Source organism: Ceratotherium simum, chromosome 16 (genome assembly GCF_057802395.1).
Source record: "Ceratotherium simum simum isolate JZ-2026a chromosome 16, ASM5780239v1, whole genome shotgun sequence".
NCBI lineage: Eukaryota > Metazoa > Chordata > Mammalia > Perissodactyla > Rhinocerotidae > Ceratotherium > Ceratotherium simum.
This window is the reverse complement of record NC_141915.1, coordinates 25373789-25394291: the sequence shown is the minus strand read 5'-3', so window position 1 is coordinate 25394291 and position 20503 is coordinate 25373789. Positions and strand designations below refer to the sequence as shown.

The 20503-nt window shown below is 38.7% G+C and overlaps 1 protein-coding gene across 11 annotated transcripts in view; it reads right to left on the bottom strand.

Moving 5' to 3' along the window:
- ACACA (acetyl-CoA carboxylase alpha) overlaps positions 1–20503 on the bottom strand; it is a 281626-nt gene that overhangs the window by 164621 nt on the left and 96502 nt on the right. For all 11 annotated transcript variants that reach the window (XM_087440845.1, XM_087440847.1, XM_087440846.1 and 8 more), the window contains 6 exons: positions 16717–16826; positions 15840–15921; positions 14785–14883; positions 13093–13199; positions 9779–9889; positions 3273–3482 (listed from right to left, as the gene is read on the bottom strand). In XM_087440845.1, coding sequence (XP_087296971.1) covers positions 3273–3482; positions 9779–9889; positions 13093–13199; positions 14785–14883; positions 15840–15921; positions 16717–16826 — 719 coding nt within the window. The remainder of the gene's footprint in view (positions 1–3272; positions 3483–9778; positions 9890–13092; positions 13200–14784; positions 14884–15839; positions 15922–16716; positions 16827–20503) is intronic.

The following is a 20503-nucleotide window of genomic DNA, read 5'->3' as shown; positions in this document are numbered from 1 at the left end:
ATAAGAACCACCAAAGGCTTTTAGCATATGATAATAAATTTCACCCTCTCTGATTATTACACCACATCCCTAGTCATGGATGACAAACTCAAATCAAAACTGGGGAAAAACAGTATTTTTCACTTGGGATCATGGGCAACTTTACTCTATTAGGCATAAGTATATGCAGGCAAAAAAAAATACTGTGGGAGACTCTCCATTGTGCCCTAGTTTCTAGTATTTCTAGTATCCTTCCCAGAAACATGGCATTCAGCTAGAGACCACATTTCCAACCCCTCTTATAGCTAGTGACTAAGTTTTGACCAATGTAATGTCAGCATCAGTGAGTGATATGCATAATCCCTGAATCACGTTTTGAAAAGGAAATTGCTTTTCCTCTTCTTCTGGCTTTTCCCCTTCTATGGACTGAAACATGGTCATGACAGCACAATCCAGTTTCAACCATGCAAATGAGAACATACTAAGAATGGCAAAACAAAACAGAAAGAACCTGAATCCCAAGATGGCCCCAGGGAGCAACACTGTCCTACCATCCCTGGAGAGCTCACCTCAGATTATGACAGGAAGGAAAAATAAACTTCTATCTTATCTGGGTCGCTGTATTTTTTGGATCTCTTTATTACAACAGCTTAACCTGTACACTAATCAATACAGAAATTTTGAAATTCACATAGGATGCTGCTATTTTAAAAAAATGAAATATGTGATGCTGGCTTAGCAATAGGGTAGTAGGTAGCAAGGAAACAGATACTGCAAACTGGAAAGCTGGTGGCCTCCCTGTTATAACAAAACATTTGGTATACTGTCTCCTACAATAACTTGGAATGCAGACAACACACCAACTAAGCCATAAGAAAAATCGTTAGAAAAAGACAGAAAGTGAAAAAACCAACTGCTTTCATACCCCAAAACCAGAAGATTAGATTCTCACCCTGGAGCAACCCAATGTCAAAGATCAAATAAAAGAGAAAAAGTTATTTTATCTAGAAATCCTGGGGTACAGTTACTCATACCTCAAGCTGACCAGAAGCAAACAGTCCAGAACCTTACTAAGTTTTGAAGGAATTGTATTGGCCTTCAAAAGCCCGTGGTTGATAAGTGGAGTAATCTTTGTGGCCCCACTCCTACACCAACAGGAAGTGAGCTGTGAAACCTCTCCCCAAGAAGGCATGGTCTCCAAAACCCAATCACAAAGAAAACTGAACAAGGAAGAACTTCCCGGAACACAAAGCCAGGTGCTTCTGATGATGGGCAAGGGATTTACTTCCAGAGAGGAGAACCAGGGGCAGCCAGAGGGCTAACTGAGGCATTCCTCCACTACATGGCAGGAAATCATCACAATTCCTGCCCAGAAGGATTTGATAACTGCCATGGACCAATGATTATTGCATATTGTTCATTCTTCTTTTTTCCAAATGGGAGTCATCCTGTTCCTGTTTCACCACTGTATATTGAGTATACGGGGGAAGAAGGAATAACAAGGGGTAGCTAACTTGTATTTTAGGTCACTGGCCCCTGAAAAGCCACATGCACATTTAATGGAAAGGACTGCACATTACCTAGAGATCTTGGACTTAGAGCTGAATGTAGTAACTGGATGGGACTTTGGGCTGTCTTCTTTGGGGAAAGGCTAAGTATGTTCTAAAGTGAGAAAAAGGGTGTTAAAGGATAATGGGTAGCCAGAGGATCAGACTGAGGCAGTTTATTAAATGCCCTCCAGCAAATTTTCTTTGTATCATCTACTGAGTAACAGAATCTCCTGAATTTCCGCTGAGTATAAGGCCACCCAGTTAGTGACTACAATTCCTAACATCTCTTGGAGCTAGGTGTGATTGTGTAACTGAATTCTGTCCAATGGAGTGGGAGCAGAAGTGATATGTGTGACTTCTAGATCATATTTTTATATGCTTGCCCTCCATGTCCTCTTTTTCTCCCTCCCACAGACTACCACGTAAACATACTCCTGTGAGCTAGCTTTAATCATGAAGATGATGACACCCTAGGGAAAGGGTTGGCAAACTTTCTCAAGAAAGGGCCAGGTAGTAATTATTTTCAGCTTTGTGGGCCATATAGTGTCTGTCACAATTACTCAACTCTGCAATGCAGCGACAAAGCACCCATAGATAACACATAAATAAATGAGCATGGCTGTGTTCCAACAAAATTTTATTTACAAAAACAGAGTAGGGGGCTGGCCCAGTAGGGTAGTGGTTAAGTTTGCATGCTCCGCTTTGGCAGCCCGGGGTTCACAGGTTCAGACCCCGGGCGCAAACCTACACGCCGCTTATCAAGCCATGCTATAGCAGGCATCCCACATACAAAGTAGAGGAAGATGGGCACAGATGTTAGCGCAGGGCCAATCTCCCTCAGCAAAAAGAGGAGGATTGGCAACAGATGTTAGCTCAGGGCTAATCCTCCTCACCAAAAAAAAAAAAAAGGTGGCAGGTTGGATTTGGCCTGCAAGCTGTAGTTTGCTGACCCCTCTCTAGCGAAGGGCAGAGCAATAAACCTGGGTCCCTGGCACCAGCTCATCTCTGAACTATGATGAGAGAGAGAAATAGAATTTATACCTTGTTATTAAGCCACTGTATTTTGGAGGCCTCTTTTTTACAGCAGTTAAAGAATGCATCTTAACACACACACCATACACACACACACAGGAATTAAACTTCCAACACAGATGACCATATATTTAGCTTGTTTGGAATTCAAGAGAAAAAAGAGATGAAAAATATGTCTCCAATGAGAAGAAGACTGAGTCACAACTCCAGAAAAGACCATGTTCAGACCTCTAAACTACAACTATTTCCAAGGGACCCTACAAGACTGCTGGGAAATTCTTGTCTATAAAAAAATATAGAATATGTGAACTTTAAAGATATTTAGAGGACCTTTTAAAATATAATGGATTTGATTAAATTCATCTGAAGATTCAATGATACTCAATCTAGAAAACGGAACTACCTGCTTATCATGAGCTTGTTAAAAAATCAAACAATAAGATTAAAAATCCCAAAACATTTCTCTTCTTTATCCCTACTCAAAATAGTACACAGATGTTTTTAAGGAGTGTTAACTAATTTAGAACTTGTTTACTGGCAACTCTCTTAGAGGGAGAACAGTAGAATTATTTCCTCTAGGAAGAGGATATAATCTTATCAATTATCCAGAGTCATTGCTTGAAATATCACTATTCTCAGATTGGTATATGAATTGAATAAAGTTGCAATTCTGTGTAAGCAAACAAAAATTAGAGCTTTTCATATACATACCTGTTCCATATGTTCAAATACTGCTGGCGTAGCAATAGCAGCAGGTGCCTCTTCAATAATCTTCTGATGCCTACGCTGTACGGAGCAATCACGACCAAACAAAGAGATAGCATTGCCATACTGATCTGCTAAGATCTGCACCTCCAGATGACGAGATTGTTTGGCTAGTCTCATCACAAATATAGGAGATCCAGGGACTTCAGCCTGAACCTATATTAGCAAAGGAAATAAATTCTTAAGTTGTAAGCATTTTTTCTCCCATGATAAACTGCTTCAATTTCAACAGGCAAATGCCTAGAAGTGTCAGGGACCATGTTAATCAGTAGGAATACAAAAATAAATAAAATATAGTGGATGCCTTTGTCTATTTTTAAGATATTGCATTCCTAGTTATATAACCAATATTAATTGACGACTACAAAAACATATGAACGTCTAGTGTGTTACAAGGGTAAAAACAAAATATTTTGAAAACACACACACAAATCCCACAAAACGGCAAAATACTGCCATCAACTTCAAACAGGCAAATGAACAACTTGCTCCAGACTAGATGTTTTCCTGGTTAACGTTACATCATGTACAGTATTGTTGTAGCTAAAGGACTTTCATCTTCATTTTGAAGCATACTGTCACTGGATGCAGAATTCTACACTGGCAATTATTTTCTTTCAGTGCTTTAAAAATATCACAATGTTTTCTGGCTTCCACTGTTTCTACTGAGATGACAGCTATCCTGAAAGTAACTCCTTTGAAAGTAATCTTATTGTTACTCCTTTGAAAGTAATCTTTTTTTCCAGCTGCTTTAAGATTTTCTCTTTCTCTCTCTCCTTAGGGGAGTAGGGCGGCAGATTTCCTCTGATAAGCTTAGATGTGGTATTCTCTGCACTTGTTCTGTAGGGCTCACACTGCTTCCTGAATCTATGCTTGCTATCTCGTATCAGTTCAGAATAATTCTTAGCCATCAAGTCTCGAAATAATGCTTCTGCTTCATGATTTCTTCAAATATTGCTTCTGCTCCATTCTCTCTCTCTTCTCCTCTGAGACTCAAAGTACATGATGTTAGATCATTTCATGTATCCCATATGTCTTTTATGCTCTGTATTTTTTATGCTTTGTTTTGCTATATAACAAGTCACCTCAAAACTCAGTGGCTTGCTTAGGATGTCAACCATTTTATTTGCTCATGATGCTGTGCTCATCTGGGCAGCTATTCTTCTGCTCTTGCATGGGGTCACTCATATTATCATCTGGTGGCTCAAGTGGGGCTGAATGGTTTCACTCCATGTCTAGTGACTTGTGTAGTGGCTTTTGGCTGTAGGTCTAGGGAGCCTCAACTGGAACAGCTCATCTCCATTGCATATGGCCTCTCATTCTCCAGTAAGCTGTACCAACCTTCTTCAATGCAGTGTTCCAAGAGGGTGAGGGCAGAAACTGCAAGGCTTCACAAGCTCTAGGCTCTAGAACTTAGCACCACTCTGGCCACATTCTAATGGTCTAAGCAAGCCACAAGGCCAGCTACGATTCAAGGGGTGAGAAAAGTGATGCCACCTCTTAATGGGAGAAAAGGCAAAGTCACATTGCAAAGGGGTATACCACAGGGACGGGAGGAGTTATTGTGGCCCTCTCTGCAAACAATCTACTACGGTCTGCCCTCCGGCCACAATAATTCATGTACCTCCCACATGCAAAATAGACTCATCCCCTCCCAAGACCCCCAAAGTCATCCAATCATGGCACCAGGCTTGCCATCCATTTTCTCATGAGTCATATCCAGAAGCAAATGAGACTTCTTGGGTACAGCTCCTTGGGTGCAGTTTCTCTTGATCCAAAGATCTGGAAACTAAAAAGACAAGTTATCTGCCCCCCAAATCCCCAATATTTAATGATGAGATGGGGAGAGGATAACTGTAAAAGGTAGTCCTGTTCAAAGAAGAGGGTATGAGAGGTACATAGCAGTCATTGGTCCATAGCAATTATGAAATCCAGATGGGTACATGTTGTCAGGTTCTCTTCAAATATTGCTTCTGTTCCATTCCGTACTCCAGACGTATGGAATATTTTTTATTTTAGGGTCTTATTCTGCTCCCTCAGAGTAGTTTCCTAATTCTTGACTCCTTTCTGCTCTTAGCTCTGCCCTCTGGGCTCCTGGCTCTGCTCTCTAAAAAATTTCTTTTTATTAGAAATGACTGATGTTTACAGCTGACTAACTTTTTCAGTCTGCTTCCTATTCATAGAAAATTGAAGGCCTCTCTAAAGTTTGAACTGTCTCTGTCTCTTTTAGTCCCTTTGGTGCATTCATCAATACAAGTCTCTTGAAAACTTTGTTGGTTTCCTATGAATCATACTGGGGATTCACTCCTTGCCCCAAAAGACATATCCATAACTTTTCTGCACAGACCTCTCTCTACTTTGGGTATATCAGGTTGCTGTAGGACAACACCCCTAGGACTCTTAGAAGCCCTTTTCTTCTAGCTGAGAGGTAATCTACCAGGTACTATCTTAAATATTTCTGAGGTCTTAAAGGATCGCACAGGCATTCTTGACTTGGCCTTTACCCTGAGGTCATTTTTCACTTTGAGAATCTTTTGCCAGCTGGAGAAACCTGGGAATGAAAAACAGTTCTATTTTCAAACTCAACAAGTTTAAACACTTTCTTTAGCTCATCTCTTTTTTATAGTTCCTTAGCATAAGCAACCAGAAGTATTCAATAGATACTTTCAACACTTTGTCTGGAGATCTCCTTAACTAGGTCCACAAGTTCATTAAATACATTCTCTATCTTCCAAATTACCTCAGGCAATTGTTCCATCATTATAGAACACTGGTTATCTTTTTCCCAGACTCTAATAACGATCCCCTCACTGTCTTTCCAGCCTCCACTAACAGTTTGCTCATTATTCCTCCAGCTTTCACTAACAACCTTCTCACCATTTTTCCAGCCTCTACCTGTGAGCCAGTCTCAAAGTCAATGCCATATATTTTACTTTTTTTGTTATGGCAGTATCACAACTTTAGGTACAATTTCTGTGACAGTTTTCCATTGATGCCTACAAACCACCCAAAATTTAGTGACTTAGGACACCAACCATTTTATTTTATTTGCTCACAGCAGTTTGAGTTGGGCTCAGTTGGCAGTTCTTCTGCTGACCTAGGCCTGGAACCACTCATGCAGTTGTAGTCATCTGGCAACTTGACTGGGGTTGGATGATTTCATATGGCCTCACTTACATGTCTGAAATGTTGTGCTGTCAGCAAGTAAGTCTAGGAAGCCTCAGCTGAGACAACTCATCTCCACTTCATGTGGCCCCTCTTTCTCCAGAAGGCTAGACTAGGCTCTTTACATTGCATCCAAGGCTCATTCCAAGAGGGCAGAAACTATGAGGTCACTTGAGGTTTAGGCTTCAAAACTTGTATACCATTTATGCCACATTCTATTGGCCAAAACAAGTCACAAAGCCAGCCAAAATTCAAAGAGTGGGAGAAAAAACTCTCTCCCAGAGAGAGGCAAAATTATACTGTAAAGGAGTGTGTACATAAGGATGGGAGGAGTTATCATGGTCCTCCTTACAAATCATCTCTCACATGTTCTTTTCTGTATTTCTCATCCTTTTGTCTCTTCATGCTTCAGTCTGCATTTTCTTCTGACCTATCTTCCAGTTGCTAATTCTCTCTTCAACTGCATTAATATGCTATTAAACTCCTCTATTGACTTTTTTTTTTTGCTGAGGAAGATTCACCCTGAGCTAACATCTATTGCCAATCTTCCTCTTTTTTTTTTTTTTTTGCTTGAGGAAGATTAGCCCTCAGCTAACATCTATGTCAATCTTCCTCTATTTTGTATGTGGGTTGCTGCCATAGCTTGGCTTGATGAGTGGCATAGGTCCATGCCTGGGATCTGAACCCATGAACCTGGGCTGCTGTAGCAGAGTGCACAAACTTAACCACTAAGCCACAGCCCCTCTATTGACTTCTTAATTTTAGTTATTGCATTTTCAGTTCTAGAATTTTCATTTGTTTCTTCTTTATGGTTTCCAGTTTTCTGCCAAAATTTTCAATCTTATCTTTAATTTCCTTGAATACATTAAGTATAGTTACTTTAAAGTCCTTGTCTGATATATCCATCATCTAAACCCTCTGTGGGTTTGTTTCTACTGACTTTTATTTTTCTTGATTTTCAATCATGTAATTTGATATGCCTGCTTCTTCTTCACTGGCTGCTTGATACTTCATTTGAAAAATTAATAGAAATAATTTGAGGTTCTGGATGTTATCTTTCTCCGGAAAGAATTTATCTTTGCTTCCTGCTGGTGGCTAGGGATACTAGCAATCCTAGAACAGCTTGCTTGAATCAAGGTTTGAGTGTTCTGAAGCTGAGATTTAGTCCCTGTGAAGGCTAGTCTATTTCTAGTTCATTCTTATTGCTGAGGTATAGTCCCTTCAAGATCCCAACCTAAAATGTGGGAGCTTTCCCTCCTCTGCAAGCCCTAAAGTCTAAATTTTGTCCTTTTAGTCTCGTATAAGACTGCTGAAAACACTAGTCAGCTTTTCAATTGCTTCTTCTCAAACTAGAAGATATCTCTAGGGAAAAAGCAGCCTCAAATGCCAGGCTCACCTGTCTGGCTCAACCATGTTATTTGCTCATGATGCTGTGCTCTTCTGGGCAGTTCTTCTGGTCTTGCCTGGGGTCACTCACGTGCATATCATCATCTGGTGGCTTGAGTTGGGCTGCATGATCTCACTGAAGTGACTTCTTCTTCTATTTCTTAGCCCCATAATTTTTCACTGCTTTGAAAGATCTCTAATGCCTTAAAACAGATTTTTTTTTTAATTTGGTCCACGTTTTATAGTCTGTTCTTAATGGGAAGATTGGTTTGAGTTATTTAGTTCATCCTTATTGGAACTTAAGGACTTTCACACAAAACTCCTAATCTTAGAGTTCTAGATTCTTCAACTATTCGATTCCACAGTAAAAAGCAGTTTTAAAATACCCAAAGGAGTTAACATTTTAAAAAACTAACATGCTTTTTCTTTTGCTTCTAAGAGCAAAAGGCCTTTTCTTTAGACCCATGAGGCACTGATCTACCTATGAAATTAGAATTATTAAAGAAGAAATGTAGGCCGGCCCTGTGGCTTGGTGGTTAAGTGCGCGCGCTGCGATGCTGGCGGCCCGGGTTCGGATCCCGGGTGCGCATCGAGGCACCACTTCTCCGTTCATCCTGAGGCCGAGTCCCACATACAGCAACTAGAAGGATGTGCAGCTACGACAAACAACTATCCACTGGAGCTTTGGGGGGGAAAAAATAAAATAAATAAAATCTTTAAAAAAAAAAAAAAAAAAAAATAAAGAAGAAATGTAAAGAAAAAGACAGGTAATATTCAAATTCTGACATTCAAAATACAATAACGCAGGAAAACAATAGCTTTATCACTTTCTTTATCTAGTATATCAAATCATGGAAGATCCAGCTCATAGAGTTTTTCTCTTTAGCCCATCACAGTGAAGCAAGAAGTCTGCTGCTGAATGATTTAAAAACAAAAAAAACGAGGGCAAATAAAAGGTGGCTAGGGGTACTAGTAAAAGATGGTACAAAGTAAAAGACGCTGGGAAAAATAAGAAAAAGTGGGAAGCTAGGGAAGTGACAAGGCCAGAACATGCCCCTATTTTCCTTTGCCTGACATCTTTTTTGGGTATCGTTAAGAGAAAAAGAAGTGAATCAAGTAGGTGAGGGTAACTCTGAGGGCAAGGAAGAAGAAACTCCTGTCTCTAGATTCTCTCTCTAAGATTCTGAAAAGAGATAATTTCTTTGGCTTCCACAACCAACATATAGTATGGCCACATCAAATTGGCTGCAAATCACAGGGTTAGGCAGAGAGAGATCCTAGGTTTAGCTTTCCTGAGCCACCCTCAGTTCTCATAGAATATGGGCCTGCCATAGGGTTCCTGTGCCAGGGTGTGGTGGCCATGCAGCACAGGCTAGGGGGTAGACTGCTGGGCCAGCAGGGTAGATAGGACACTTGGCAGAAACTCAAGAGCCTGCAGCCAATTTGAACTGAAGTAAGGTAAGGTCAATCAGAGGGCCTGGGCCTAGCCAAGCCTAGAGCATCCAGAACAGGAGTTAACCATATCACAAACTTTATCTACAATGCCAACAGGAGAGGGGCACAAAAATGTAAAGGCGTTGACTCTTCCTTGTCACTATGAGGTCCTATGAGCCACACACACTATACAGGGAAGAGCTGTCTGAGAAACTGAACACTTTTCTATAAGAGAGAATAACTCTACTGCTTGAATTACCTAATTGAATAACTTTAAATCGAATTGGACATTTCATTAACACTTGTTCCCTGCTAATAAGCAGGTAGAGGCTAAATAAAAAGACTAGATTAGTTATAGACAAAATAAGAAGTTAAACATTTTCTGGACATTCAGATTACAGTGTGAGTTACTTCATGTATCTCTGATACATGTTAATTCAAACAAATGAAAACAACTGGTACTTTACCTGTCTGAAGAGGTTAGGGAAGTCATCTGCGTTGTTGACTTTTCTGATTCCCTTCCCTCCTCCTCCTTCTGAGGCCTTGATCATTACCGGATATCCAACTTCCTCTGCTGCCTTTAGGAAGAGAAAAATGGAAACAAGAGTGGTATTAGCAGAGAAGGAGAAAACTGGCATTTTCTCCCTTTAAAAATGATGTTATTTAGTAGGTCTATACGTATTAAAATAGAAAGATCTTGAAGATTATACTATTAGGTTAAAAAAATGAGTAATAAAAAAATATCTGTAGTATTAGTTTGAACCAATAGAATTTGCCTTCTTTGTAGGTAAAAAGTGGTTGAATATTGGCAATTTCATATAGTTCAATCTAAGATAACCTCATATAGGTAAAAACCAAAATAAAACCATATGTAATCCTACACCCACATATAAAAACTAAGTCTAGGGGCCGGCCCAGTGGCGCAAGCGGTTAAGTGCGCACGTTCCGCTGCGGCGGCCCGGGGTTCGCCGGTTCGGATCCTGGGTGTGCACCGACGCACCGCTTGTTAAGCCATGCTGTGGCGGCATCCCATATAAAATAGAGGAAGATGGGCATGGATGTTAGCCCAGGGCCGGTCTTCCTCAGCAAAAAAGAGGAGGATTGGCATTGGATGTTAGCTCAGGGCTGGTCCTCCTCACAAAAAAAAAAAAAAAACTAAGTCTAGAACATACACCAGTGGTGATTTATAAAAGGAAGATGGGTAGATAAAAAAAACTTCCACTCTTTATCATATATATTTCTGTACTATTGACATTCCTTATAGTATGTCAGTATTCATGCATTACTCATAATTTTTATTTTTTTATTATTATTATTTTTAAAGATTTTGTTTATTTATTTATTTTCCCCCCAAAGCCCCAGTAGGTAGTTGTATGTCATAGCTGCACATCCTTCTAGCTGCTGCATGTGGGACGCAGCCCCAGCATGGCCGGAGAAGCAGTGTATCGGTGCGCACCCAGGATCCGAACCCGGGCCACCAGCAGCGGAGCACGCGCACTTAACCGCTAAGCCACAGGGCCGGCCCTCATAATTTTTATTAAAAAAAATACATAAGTAGTTCACTTAATATCAGCTCATGGTGTCAGTATAGCTTCTGACAACATATAAGTAAGACTTGAAAAATCAGAACTCTTGTGTATCCAGAAATTTTTTCTCACTCAACTTTTTGTAAAAGAGAAAAATAAGAAGATATCAAAATATTAATAAAATGTGTCTGAAAACTAATCTTTAACATATGCTCTAAATGTGCTTTTCACATTTACAGTATTTTATAATAAGGTGATGATCCTAAGATTTTGGAATAATTAATTATACATCCATTAAGTAGGGAGCTGGTTTTAAATCAAGATATACCCATATATTAGAATACTATGCAATTATTACAAGGAATGAGGCAGCTTTTACATGTAATAATATGAAAGACATCCATACTGTATTGTTAAGGCAAAAAGTAAGTTGAGGAAAAGTTAACCAAAAATCTAAAATAACTGAGTCATTCCTTTGTCAAAACATTCCAGTCTTTAAGGTTTACATTATAACAATATCTAAAAAATGTGTCACCAGAAAAAGACCATTTCAAATTTTAATTTGTGTAAGTAGATTAGGCATGAAAATCTTTCACTCATAGTCCCATCTCTTCTAAATTTCTCTTAACTCTATCCATTACTATGCTTATAAACAGAGTTAGCATGATGAACTCAACCACTGGGTGATAAGTGAAACGGCCACAAATGGAAAAGACGTTAAAAAATAGGGTAGCTCACATGATGTAAGTAAGGTAGGCCTTTTAAAAATACATGAAAGCTCTAAGCATAGGTCATCCATTTAAAATACTGTAGAAGAATTTTAATGCCATGAGGAAAATGCTTATATATAATACTAAGAAGAAAAAAATCCTAGGATTTCTAAACAATATATATAGTAAGACCCTAATTTTATAATTACAGTAATTATGGGACTCTATTAATAAAGATTATCATTATATGAATCTATGAATCAAAAAAGGCTTGAAGAAAATATATGAATATGTTCATGGGATTTAGCTATGGATGGTGGGTTTACGAGTGGTTTTTATCATCACCTCTTTTCTGGCTTTCCAAATTTTCTACCAGAAAACTTTATGTTTATAATTATAACCAGGAAAAAAATGAATTTTAATTGATATGCAAAATAGTTGGTTCCTTACAAAGGGCTTCTACTCTTTTGCAAATTATGACAAACAGAATGTGGTATTTGCAATTCAATTAGAAATAGTAATTCTTCTTATTAAGGAGATTATAGGATGCTTAGCTTGAGATGCAAACAACAGAGCAAAATTAGTGGAACATTCAGCGTTCCTCTTGAATTTGTAACACACAAGTTAGACACAAGTAGCGCGTTTTTCTAAAACAGCCTCTTTCATCATCTAGCTGGAGGCAAAACTGATACTTCCAACTAGTTAAAAAGTGAAAGTGGAACAAACTGGAGAGAACTATAAAAGAAAAGGTAATGCTGGAAAAGAGATCTCCTTTTGCTTGGGTTCATGTTTCTACATAGATGGACAACAATTAGAATAACACTATCGGCCTCTCTTAGTTCCCTCCCTCACTCCTCCCCAAGGGAAAAAAAGAGTGAATTATGTGATCAGTAAGTTTGGAAAGAGGAACTAAGCATGCATAGCTCAGCCTCTTTCCCTCTGGGATCAGCCCACTGCACAGAACTTATGCTCTTTGTCAGCTCTCAGCCATACAATAAGCTGAATGGTAAAAAGCTCTGTCTCTGTAGAGGGAAGTCTGGTTATTCGGTACCACTAGTAACCAGTGAGAGAGCCTGTTGAACTCCGATGTTCAGTTTATAAATCTGATTGTTGCTACACACTTAAGCCATTTCGCCAACATCTCTGTTTGTAATAAAGCTGACATTTTGATCTCTATCTGCCCGGCTTCTTGGTTCCAAACTCAAGTAGGGGAAAAAATGTACTATTTGTTGCCACATTCCCCCACCTCCCCCAACAAGACCCCCTCACACACACACACATTAACAGGTGGTGGAGAGGAGAATCAGTGCCTCCTTAAACCTACAAATTAACCACCTAAGAAAGGTTCTGTCCAGGTGAGCAGCTTGCTTCAAAAGAAATTTAAATTATTTTTGGTAAATCTAGGTCGCCTCCTCACTCCGTAAACTATACCTCCTCATCTTACAACCCTAATGAGTATATATCATGAACCAGGCTCCAAATCCCTATATTTGTGACTATAATTGGTCAGTTGAAAGACATCACTCCCTAGAGTTAGTAACCTACCTTCAGCCCATCATCCACATCCTTCACATAACCTTTTTCATATAATTCCTGGGGAACATTTAAGATACGTTTTGAAAAATCATTTTCCTGCCAGTCCACACGAAGACCTGTAAAAGATAATAGTGACTTAAAAGCAGCTACAAGAACTTCTCTCTTGTCGATTTTCTGCTATACCTTCTTTAAAATGCCCTCATATTGGGCCTGCCCGGTGGCACAAGAGGTTAAGTGTGCATGCTCCCCTGTGGCAGCCGGGGTTCACGGGTTCGGATCCCGGGCGTGCACTGACGCACAGCTTGTAAAGCCATGCTGTGGCGGTGTCCCATATAAAGTGGGGGAAGATGGGCATGGATGTTAGCCCAGGGCCAGTCTTCCTCAGCAAAAAGAGGAGGACTGGCAGATGTTAGCTCAGGGCCGATCTCCTCACCAAAAAAAAAAAAAAAATGCCTTCATATTTATCCAAAATTGAGGGTAGATGGAAGAAAAAGGGATGCCATAAAACCCTGATCAGTCCTTGGAGTTAACGGTAATATTTAGCTATAGCAGAACCAGCAACTTGGGTTCTTATGCTGGAAAAAGCCAAGAGTGCTAACAGGCAGCAACTTATAAAAATGCAAGGATGTACAACACCAAAAAAAAAAGCATGTCAGACTTCTCACAGCAACTAGCAGGCAAAATACTTTGGATTTGTGTGTTCAGGCCCACTCCAGGGCCAGAGGTCTGAGAAATAATTCAATCTTTATGAGCCCTTGGAAATGGAAATGGCGGTTTTATTGGCCTCAGCAGAGTCATGATTCCATGCTCCCTGAATGTCCCTGTACTCAGCCACAAGGGGAACACTATAGTCTCTCCATTCAAACAAGAACAAATTCAACCTTTTATTTTAAACTGTTTGACCCAGCAGGTCTGGAGAGGATATTACAACCCCCCCGGAGAGCCAGAGTAACAAGAGTTCAAATCTGTTCAGCCTCAAGACAATGGTCGTTCCCATTTGGAAGAGGTTTTAGTGAGTGTCTGCTCCCTGTGCTTGAGTACTAAAAAAAAGGAAGTTCATATTGTTATCAGCTATAATAATTCACATGGCACTCTTTAACGGTTTTGTCAATAATAAATCATTTTTAGAAAAATTTTGTCCTTCTGCAGGCCTGGAAGACAGGTTAACTATTGACTTCATTTTCTGCATCAAGGGTAAATGAGAGGTTGAATGGTATTAAACAGGCAAAGCAAATCATCAATAGATTGTGGGCTGACATCAAGAAAATACTGGCAGGCAAACATTGATAGGTGGGTTTTAGGTTTTTCTTAGTGATCCAGGTTACCTCCCGGGCAGGTTCACAGGCCCAATTCTGCCTAGGAAGTCCACCTCTAAGGAAGATTCTAGCCTACCCAGAGAAGATCCAGATCTACAGAACTATATGAGTTTTCCCAGAGTTTCTCCAAATTAAGTCCCAAGATCACTTAAATCATAGTTTAGCATCTGTGTACTGTGTACAAAATTTATATTCCTATGACATGATAAAATCATAGTTGTATTTATTAAGCCAGGAGATACAAGATATCATTAATCAACCTGGATTCTATTTCTTATCAAGTATCCAAATAAATTTTAAGCAAACTTAAGCTCCAAGCCACAGTCCCAGATATCCTACTGAGCTTTTCTGTACTTCAAGATACAAACAAGAAACACTTTCTTACCGCTGCCACTCCAGGGAAGAGTTGGGATACCTGCAGTTTGAGCCACTATGGAAGATGCAATCTTATCCCCTAAAGCCCACATGGCCTGACTTGGAGGACCTAAAAACAAAACAAGAAAAGAACTCTGACTGTAACATTTTGGCCTCATTTCTGTCACATATATTGTGTCTTCTATGTAATTATTTTTCTATTTGTCTTGTCTACCCCACATCACATATCATGGAGATCACAAACTTGATTATGAGGACTACTATATCATCTTTCTACCCTTTATAGAACCTAATGTAGTAAGCATTTAGCACACACTGAGAGTTCAATATATACAAATATACACTGAATTAAATTGACGACAAATCTAACTCTGATTTTATCATCTTTCATGATCCAACTTTATCAGATTAACAAACTATATCCTAAAACAAAGACTATAAAGTTTTGGGATCCAAATCTGAAATATTATACTCTCCTTGGTCTTAGGGGAACCCAAAAGGGAGATTTATCTTTAATATGCTTTACAAAACATAGTCATCATTGTGGAAGGTCTTCAAGACAGAGACAGAAACACTTTGAGCCATATAACCTCGATTTCTCTCTCTGCAATAGGAGAGCAGAAAAGTCAGAAGAAATAGCACTCATTCACAGGAATATAACCTATCTGCTTAAATGTGAAGGTGCTGGTTCATATTTAAGGGCACACTGCCAAGGTATCCTAAGTATTCAATTATCTTCGCTACATAAAAATAGGTCCTCTCTCCACATGTTTTCTTAAGGTTAGTGGCAAAGTTTTAAAAGGTCAGTGTTTTGGAAATCAGAGCCTCTTCCATATCTCATGGAAAAGAACCCAGGGACAGAAAACGCGATCAGGGCATAGAGAGAGAGGCAGAGTACAAGAAATGTGGAAGGGGGAAAAAAAAAGAAAGAAATGAAAAGGGTTACCCTTAGAGCTGTTGATTGATTAAAAAACAAGAGCCCAGTGCATGTTAAACAGAAGAAAAGCTGAATATAGAGTGGAATATAGGCAAAATTAACAAGAACAGTATGTCAGAAAGGCTTACCCATGAAGGCGATGCCATTTTTCAAAAGAAGTTCTGGGAGTTTGGGATTCTCAGAAGCATGACCCCAGCCAGCCCACACTGCCTATAAGGGAACACAATATGATTCATTCTTAAAATTCATACTAAAAAAAACCCACAATAAACTGTATTACTCTCTACCAAGATTGGCCCTACTCCATGAGGTACAATATCTCCACAGTGGCCTGATGCTTAATTCAGCTTCTATGCTTGATTTTACAGAACCACAATAAGTAGTCCATTGTGGTAAAGGCTCTGAAGAGGTCAAAACCAAGCTGAAATTGATATTAAGATCCAGCTAGTGTTGTTGCTCTTTAGGAAACTCAATTCATAGCCTTTCAACTAGACTCTACAGAGCCTTTTCTGGAAATATTGGTTATCTTTCACAGATTCAATTACTTTGGCCACCCAAATACACCTTTATATCCAGTGATTATATGGCCATAAAAGTCTTGAGTTTTTTTCTCTTTGGGCTTTAAGATACTTACCCTAAACTTCCTAACACAACGTGACAGGAAAGAAACAACCTACTTCTATACCACCATATTCTGAGCTAAGAACATTCCATTGTAAACAGGCAACTTTTACTTACCTGGAATGGTTCAAAGGTGAAATGGATAGAGTAAATAATCTCTGAAAGACCCTTCCAAACCTCTTGTTTGTATTATGTTTACTGTATTTTGACTCATTCCATTCTTCCCATTTTTCCTTTCCCTGTCTGTAATCCCATATAAAGGCATTTATTAGTTTTCAACAAAGATGCTTTATATAAAATTAAAAGTTCTTATCTGGATATCCCTGTGTGCCTAATTATAAATTGGCTGAATTTGGTTTTAAAGGACACACTGGCATCTCTTACCTGTACTGGGATCCTTTTAGCAATATCAAGGATCAATTCCACGTTTGCATAGTTGTTGTTGTTTGGTCCTCCAGGCACTGGCACATAGTGATCTGCCATCTTAATGTATTCTGAAAATGCAAGCAAATTAATAGAGAAAACATGCTTTATTTTCAGAAATATAACAGCAGAGTAAAACTATGCAAACGACAGGTACCACCACAGGTAACCACAAGACAAACTGCATTAATGGGGTAATATCCAGGACCATTTAGTTGGAGGCTCTGTTAAGTCATAGGCACTAATATACACTAATCTCATATTTAGGAAGCTCTTATACTAAAACAGCAGTTCTCAAACATTTCACTATGTAACCTTTCTGAAGGTCTTTATGATCCCTACATCAAGGACGATATGTCTGTCATTTAGAGGCCCATGTACGATTATTCTAGTCTAAGGAAAAGTTCTAGTCCTGACACCCTTTATCTGTAACTTGCACTGTACTCTGAGAAAGCCCTTTTCCTCATATAGAGGTAGAACAGAACAGGGAAAGAGGGTAGAGTCTGGAGGATCTGTAGACTGGCTAAACAGAACAGGTTACTTACAAGAGTCTACTAAATGCTTGAAAAGGGTTTAGCTGGAATGCTGGAGATAATAGGTATTTAAAAGACACTTTAAAAAGATAACATCTTTCCCTCCTTACATATTATTTGCTCAGTATTCCCTTTCAGATTTGTCATCTGATGTCTCTCTCTCTTCCTATTCTGGTAACAATTGTAGCAGAGCAGCTACAATGTGAAGGGACTGTACAAAGCACTTTATATATATTGTCTCATTTAATACTCAACAATCCTATATATGATAGGTATTATTAACACCCAGTTTATAGGAAATTATGGCTTGGAGCAGTTAAATAACTTGCTCAATGTTCATCTCCACCATATTTATTAACATTTCTTATATCTTGTTCTTAATTTTTAAAGGTTTTAAGTTCTTCTAAAAATAATTCCACTCAAAGATACAAGGCCCTAGGTTTGCTCAAAATAAAAATAGGTTTATTGTTCTCTTTTAATTATAAGAGGGAAAGCATGCTAATTATTAAAAGATTTAGATAATATATCAGGATGTAATAATACTATTTTTTAAAAGTGAAAATCACCCAGTCTCACCAGTCAGAGATAATCAGTTCATGCTCTGATATACTACAAACCATAAACTGTTGACCAATTTAATAATATATTGTGGCTATCTCCCCATATTACAACATAGAGATATATTTAATATTTTATATATATTTAATGTATATGCTCAATATTTTAATGGATGTCTAATGTTTCTATAGTCCATAATTCATTCAACCACTAACTTATTTATGGACATATAGGTCATTAATAATTTGGAAAATATTAAAATAACGTAATGATGAATATCCTTGTGCTGTCTAATTATATCCTCAAGATATGTTCCTAAAAGTAAAATTATTGGGTCAAAGGGTATGCACATTTTCAAAGATTGAACCACTTTTGACTCTCACTAGCAATATGTGTGTCAAATTGCCTATACTCTCACCTATATTAGGCGTTACAAATCTTTTAAATTTTGCCAGTCTTATAAATTTAAAAAAAATCCCAATTTACTATTGTTTTGGTTTGCATTTCTTTGATTACCATTAGTACTGAATCTTTTTTCATATGTTTATCATTCCTTTTTAATTCTTCTTTCATGGACTATCTTTTTGGGTTCTTTGTTCATTTTCTATTGAAGGGTATCTTTTTCTCATATTATAGGTAGAAACTGTTTGCTGCTAATATGTTTTTCCAGATTACCATTTGTCCTTAATTTTTCCTCTTTCTTTTTTTATTTGCTAAATAGAAATTTTTATTTTTATGCAGTCAAAGCTATCTATCTTTTCTACTGTGGTTTAGTCTTTTCTGGAATTCAGTGGCCCTAGATACAGAAAAAAAGTTACTTTAATTGCTGACCTACATCCTACACACACACATACACACACGCACGCACGCACACACAGTACTGCTACCACCAACCAACAACAGTTTGGAGTTCTATACCAATCAATCTTCTATTATCATTATGGTAGACACTAAAGAAAAGAGAAGCCCTGGCAAGTAGAAGAAAGCTTACCCTAATTATATAGCTTGTATTTCTCCATAATCTCCTAGTTCCCACAGTTCCCATAACTATCACCAGAGATGCTATTCTAGAGTATATTCACAAATTAGAAAACGTCCCTCAAAAGAGGATACTCAATTCTTTACAATGGATTTCACTATTCATCCACCTCTCCAACTTTTCCAACAACTGGCATGAAATAAAAATATGCAACTGGTCAATTATTACCATCCTCATCATCCCTTAACCTATCATTTTGCCTGTTACCCTCCAGTCTCAGAGGATGAAAGCCTCTCCTCATGTGGATAGTCAACACTTCTATCTAAGTCTCCTTTTTTTCTAAGGAAGATTAGCCCCGAGCTCACATCTGTTGCCAATCCTCCTCTTTTTGCTGAGGAAGATTGGCCCTGGGCTAATATCCATGCCCATCTTCCTCTAGTTTATATGGGACACCACCATAGCACGGTTGGATAAGCGGTATGCATGTCCACACCAGGGATCTGAACCTGCAAACCCTGGGCCGCTGAACAGAGCACTCGAACTTAACCACTACACCACCAGGCCAGCCCCAAAGCCTCCTTTTTCATAATCTTTTAAATTGTAAAAATAATTAGTATTGTAAACGGGATTACAGTGGTGATAAGTGCAGAGTGGTATAAATTTACTAAAATTCATAGAACTATATACTTTTAAAAGGGTGACTTTTATGGTATATAAATTATACTCGACAAAGCTATTAAAAATAATTAACACAGGAGCCAGCCCCGTGGCACAGCAGGTGGGTGCACACGCTCCGCTTCAGTGGCCTGGGGTTCACGGGTTTGGCTCCCAGGCACGCACCGACACACCACTTACTAAGGCATGCTGTGGCGGCGTCCCATATAAAGTAGAGGAATATGGGCACAGATGTTGGCCCAGGGCCAATCTTCCTCAGCAAAAAAGAAGAGGATTGGCATCGGATGTTAGCTCAGGACTAGTCCTCCTCACACACACACACACACACACAAAATTAACATAATAGAAAGGTTAGAAAAAATGAAGAAGGAAAAATCATCCATAATACTAATTCTATAGTTCAATGCCAAAGGCATTGTAATCATTTCTAGACTTCCATTTTTTAAATAACTGTTAAAGAAATTGTGAAATTATATAAACTTTGTAAAAAAAACTTAGAAAAAGCAGAAACAAAAACACTCAAGAATTCCACCCCCAGAAATAACTAGATTTGCTGTTTTGGTATATGCCATTACATCTTTTCTTTTTCTATGACTATACACAATGTACTTTTTTTTCTATTATTATATCATGCACTCAATCTTCTTACAGCCAATTTTTTCTTAGCATTTGTGATAGACAGTTATGTGTCTGTCCCCATGACCTCAGTCTCCAGGTGTTCATGTCTTATGTAATCCCCTCCCCTTGGGTGTAGGCAGGATCTATGACTTGCCTCTACCCAAGAAAATACCGCGAGATGAAGAGATGTCATTTCCATGATAACATTACATAAGATCATAACTAATCTCACTTGCTGGCTTTGAGGTAGCAGACAGTCATTTTGGGATGCTCCATGTGATAAGCAGTTGAGAGTGGCCTCTGGCCAACAACTGGTTAAACAGGCCCTCATTATCATAGCCCACAAAAAACCAAATGCTGCCAACAACCAGGTGAGCGAAAGCTG